The sequence below is a fragment of the Lipotes vexillifer genome, unplaced genomic scaffold, assembly GCF_000442215.2.
Source record: "Lipotes vexillifer unplaced genomic scaffold, Lipotes_vexillifer_v1.1 scaffold43, whole genome shotgun sequence".
NCBI classification, from domain to species: Eukaryota; Metazoa; Chordata; class Mammalia; order Artiodactyla; family Lipotidae; genus Lipotes; species Lipotes vexillifer.
The window spans coordinates 3,367,137-3,372,077 of record NW_006770037.1 but is presented as its reverse complement, the minus strand read 5'-3'; the positions used below and the strand labels follow the sequence as shown (position 1 = coordinate 3,372,077).

Sequence of the window (4,941 nt, the reverse complement as noted above, 5' to 3'; positions counted from 1 at the left end):
TATATACAATGGAATATTCCTCAGCCATAAAAAGAAATGAAATTGAGTTATTTTTAGTGAGGTGGATGGACCTAGAGTCTGTCATACAGACTGAAGTAAGTCAGAAAGAGAAAGACAAATGCCGTATGCTAACACATATATATGGAATCTAAGAAAAAAAAATGTTATGAAGAACCTAGGGGAAAGATGGGACAAAGATACAGACCTACTAGAGAATGGACTTGAGGATATGGGGAGGGGGAAGGGTAAGCTGTGACAAAGTGAGAGTGGCATGGACATATATACCCTACCAAACGTAAAATAGATAGCTAGTGGGAAGCAGCCGCATAGCACAGGGAGATCAGCTCGGTGCTTTGTGACAACCTGGATGGGTGGGATAGGGAGGGTTGGGAGGGAGGGAGACGCAAGAGGGAGGAGATATGGGAACATATGTATATGTATAACTGATTCACTTTGTTATAAAGCAGAAACTAACACATCATTGTAAAGCAATCATACTCTAATAAAGATGTAAAAAAAAAAAAAACACACCTATTTATAAGATCACAGTTGTATAGGTTGTAAGTCTGAGCACCGCATGACTGGGTTCTCTGCTCAGAGCTTACAAGGCTGAAATGAAGGTAGTGGCCAGGCTGAGCTCCTTTTAAGCCCTCCTTTCTTTGTTCTTGGCCAAATTCAGATCCTTGCAGCTACAGGACTGAGGTCTCACTTTCCCTGCTGGTGTCAGCTATGGGCTACTCTCAGCTCCTCCAAGTCACCCACCTTCCTTGCATCATAACCCCATCCATATCCAAAGCAGCAATGGAGAATCTCCCTCATGGTAATTCTTTCTCTAGCTCTGAATCTTTCTCCCCAGGAAGAGCCCAGTTCCTTTTAAGGGCTCACCTGATCAGGTGATTAGGTCAGGCTCACTCAGGTTAATGTCTCTCTCCTTAAAGCTGACTGATTAGGGTCCTTAATTAGACCTGCAAAATCCCTTCACAGCAGCACTTAGATTAGTGTTTACCTAACTGGAGAAGGTGGAGATTTGGGGGACCATCTCAGAATTCCACCTACCACATATCATGAGATACTTTATAAGCATGTATTTTAGCCTCCTAGGGCTTCCATAGCAACATACCATAGACTGAATGGCTTAAAAAACAGAAATTTATTTTCTCACAGTTCTGGAGGCTGGAAATCCCAGATCAAGGTGTCAGAAGGTCTGTTTTCTCCTGAGGCCCTTCTCCTTCGCTTAAAGATGGCCACCTTCTCACTGTGTCCTCACATGGCCTTTTTCTCTGTGCACAGGTATCCCTGGTGTTTCTGTCTTCTTATAAGGACACCAGTTACATGGATTAGGGTTCCAGCATATGAATTTTGGGGGAGGGGCAGACACAATTTGGTCCATGTTTGTCTAATAACAAAACTAAGAGCTAATATTTGAGCTACTAAGCAGGTATTATGCTAAATATTTTTGATAGGCTATCTCACTTAACATAAATCATTAGATTAATTATATTTCAGTATATAAGAGCTAATATTTGGGCTACTAAGCAGGTATTATGCTAAACGTTTTTGACAGGCTATCTCACTTAACATAAATCATTAGATTAATTATATATCAGTATAACCATTATATAAAATTCCAGCTTTGGGCTTCCCTGGTGGCACAGTGATTAAGAATCCACCTGCCAGTGAAGGGGACACGGGTTTAAGCCCTGGTCTGGGAAGATCCCACATGCCGTGGAGCAACTAAGCCCATACGCCACAACTACTGAGCCTGTGCTCTAGGTCACGGGAGCCACAACTACTGAAGCCCACGTGCCTAGAGCCCGTGCTCCGCAACAAGAGAAGCCACTGCAGTGAGAAGCCCATGCACGCAACAAAGGGTAGTCCCGGCTCACCGCAACTAGAGAAAAGCCCGCATGCAGCAATGAAGACCCAACGCAGCCAAAAATAAAATAAATAAATTTATAAAAAATATTCCAGCTTTATCAAAATATTTCCTATGTTCTTGATTAGAAACTCTACACAATTTTTATTGACCTGATTCTTAGAGTTCTCTTTTTCTACTATGCTCCATTCTGAGGGTGGCTTTTCATTCACTGATCAATTTTATTGATCATCTATAAGCTTGGTACAGAGGCACAAAGGTTAGTAATCAAAATCCCTGTTCTCAGAGAGTATAGGCTAGAAGGGAAGACGTATTTTATGTGTGCGTCTCCACGTACATTTTGAAATATCTTACATAAAAGGTATCAATTATATTTATAGAACCATTCCGCACATGTAAGTTCTTATGAAAGCTGAGGCACTAAAAATTAAAATAATTTCAAAAAAGGGGGAAATCCTCTAATTATTTGGTTTTACATTACCTTCTTCAGCTGCATCAACCCTAACTGCAGCAACACATTCTTTTATATGTGGCTTTAGACTGAATTTAGACTGGAAAAAAGCCAGCTGGGGTTTGAAAGTGAGAAGTAATTATGACATAAAAGTGCAACACCTGACTGGGTAAAGCGCCTCAAATCCCACTCGCTCTGCTCAAGAAAAGAAAAAAATTATCTTTAAAAAATTTATTTTCTCACTGTCCAGCTCTTTCACCTTTCATGCTACGAACACCGATACCTTTTCTCCTGCAGGAGGCAAAGGCAGCACTCGCAGGTGGAAGGAAATCTCCGGATTTGCAGGCCGAGTTGCTTCTCAGCTGTGGGCGGGTGTGGTGACAGCAGCCCAGCGAGGCTGGGCTTCCCCTCCCAGCCGCAGCTCTTCTTCCCTTGCTCGCGACCCGTGGGCCCCTTGCTGAGCTCCGCGGGCCCCTTGCTGAGCTCCGCACCCAGCTCCCTGGCTCAGCATCTACTCCCTCGCGCCGGCTACATGAGCGCGGACTGCGCGGGCCCGGCACAAGGGCCCCCGCCCGGCCCCTGGTCCCCGGCTCCCCGCCCCCCGCCCGGGCCCCGCCTCGCCACGTGCGGCCGCCGGCTGATAAACGGCTTCCACGCCCCGCGCGCCTCGTAGGAGTCAGCGGCAGCTCGATTCGTGCTGGCTCTTCCCTTCGATTCCCAACCCCTTACAGTGAGCCCTCCGTCCATGGAGGGGGAAGAAACGTACCTGGAGCTCTTCCTGGCCCGGTGCGCCGCCCAGGTGAGCCTGGAAGCCGCCGCCAGTGTCCCAGAGTCAGGGGCCGCGTCCCGCCCCATTGCTGGGCTCTGGGTGCTGCGCACTAAGGATTCTGCCTTTATTTTATCTCTCGTAAAACTCCTAGCGACCCTAGGAGGTGGGCTTGATTATCTCCGTCTTTCAGTTGAAAAAAATAGAAGGTTCGAGAGTTGAAATAACTTACCCAAGGCTGCCAACAGAACTCGAATCTGGTGTAGTATGAATACAAATTGGAGGCACCTGTGGCTTCTTTCAGTTTGTGATTCTTACGTTTTTTTGGTTTTGTTTTTTAATTTAAGAACTGTAGAAACGAGAGGAAGGAGTCTTCAAAAAGTAAAGCAAGGGATAAACTTTCGGCTAGCGGGGTGGTGTCGGATTCTTTTTTTTTTTTTTTTTTTGAGGTACGCGGGCCTCTCACTGTTGTGGCCTCTCCCGTAGCGGAGCACAGGCTCTGGACGCGCAGGCTCAGCGGCCGTAGCTCACGGGCCCAGCCACTCGGCGGCACGTGGGATATTCCCGAACCGGGGCACGAGCCCGTGTTCCCTGCATCGGCAGGCGGACTCTCAACCATTGCGCCACGAGGGAAGCCCCGGATATATATTTTTTAAATTTTATTTATTTTTGGCTGCATTGGGTCTTCGTTGCCGTGCGCAGGCTTTCTCTAGTTGCAGTGAGCCCCGGGGGCTGCTCTTTGTTGTGGTGTGCGGGCTTCTCTTTGTGGTTGATTCTTTTGTTGTGGAGCACCGGCTCTAGGTGCGGGCTTCAGTAGTTGCAGCACGTGGGCTCAGTAGTTGCAGCACACGGGTTTAGTTGCTCAGCGACATGTGGGGGTCTTCCTGGACCAGGGCTCAAACCCGTGTCCCCTGCATTGGCAGGTGGGTTCTTAACCACTGCGCCACCAGGGAAGTCCCCGGATTTTTAAATAGACAGTGATTAGCAATGAGGTAGAAATAGTGAAGTCCCACAGCGTTTAACATTGCAAAAGGAGAGCCCACGCTGGAAAGGTTCTGAGAAAGATGAGTTAATGACTCTGCAAAGACAGTTTAACAAAAAGTTTCTTCAGGTATAAGGCCAAGGATGCAGGGAATACTCTGTAAGCATATTCTCTCGAAAGGAGGCTGTCAGGGTTCCACTGCCATAAAACATCCCCCTTTGATATCTTGTTGCCATTGCCTTAAATTCCTTGTTGAAGTTTAATTCTTTCGGTGGAGGCGTTGGCCCCTGCTAAAATGCCATAATGGGAAAACGGAGGGGAGACACTGATAGTTGCAGATATTAGTGCTTTAGTGTAAATTGGCTGATGGAATCTTTTCTGGCTAGAACAGAAGAGGCCAAAAAAACAATGGAGAGGAATCTGGGCCATTGTCCCCACCTCAGTGTCCCTCAGGGCCCATCTGTGGGATGGGGGTGGAGGGAGTTAGAGACTAATAACATAATTCAAAATGAAATAAGGTCAAATCTTATTTCCAGAGAATAAGTGCATCCTTCTTAAGTGTTTTCTTCTAACATTTAGTCACCCCTGCCATCTGCTGGACTTGTGGTAACAGCACAATTCAACAGGCTCTAGCCAGACATTAGCTAACTAGCTTTGTGATAGAGAAGATGCAGCACAAGGCACTGGTGACTGTTCAGTTGTCAGAAGTATGATCTTCTAAGGGATGAGGTTATCCTGCCAGCAGTGGTCAAAATCTAGAATCCAGGCCTGCAACTTGGGTGAAGTGGATGGTAATATATGTACCAAGGATTTTTTTCCATAACAAATGCCATGAATTTTACGTTAGCTGCTTCCCTCAGTTGCAC

General features: G+C 46.5%; 1 protein-coding gene across 1 annotated transcript in view; it reads left to right on the top strand.

Annotated features, from left to right (window-relative positions):
- The first annotated feature begins 3,049 nt into the window (after positions 1–3,049).
- The window catches only part of TBPL2 (TATA-box binding protein like 2), a 25,663-nt gene continuing 23,771 nt past the window's right edge, over positions 3,050–4,941 (top strand). Inside the window, exon 1 of the mRNA XM_007445986.1 lies at positions 3,050–3,126. Coding sequence (XP_007446048.1) covers positions 3,073–3,126 — 54 coding nt within the window. The 5' untranslated portion in view covers positions 3,050–3,072. The remainder of the gene's footprint in view (positions 3,127–4,941) is intronic.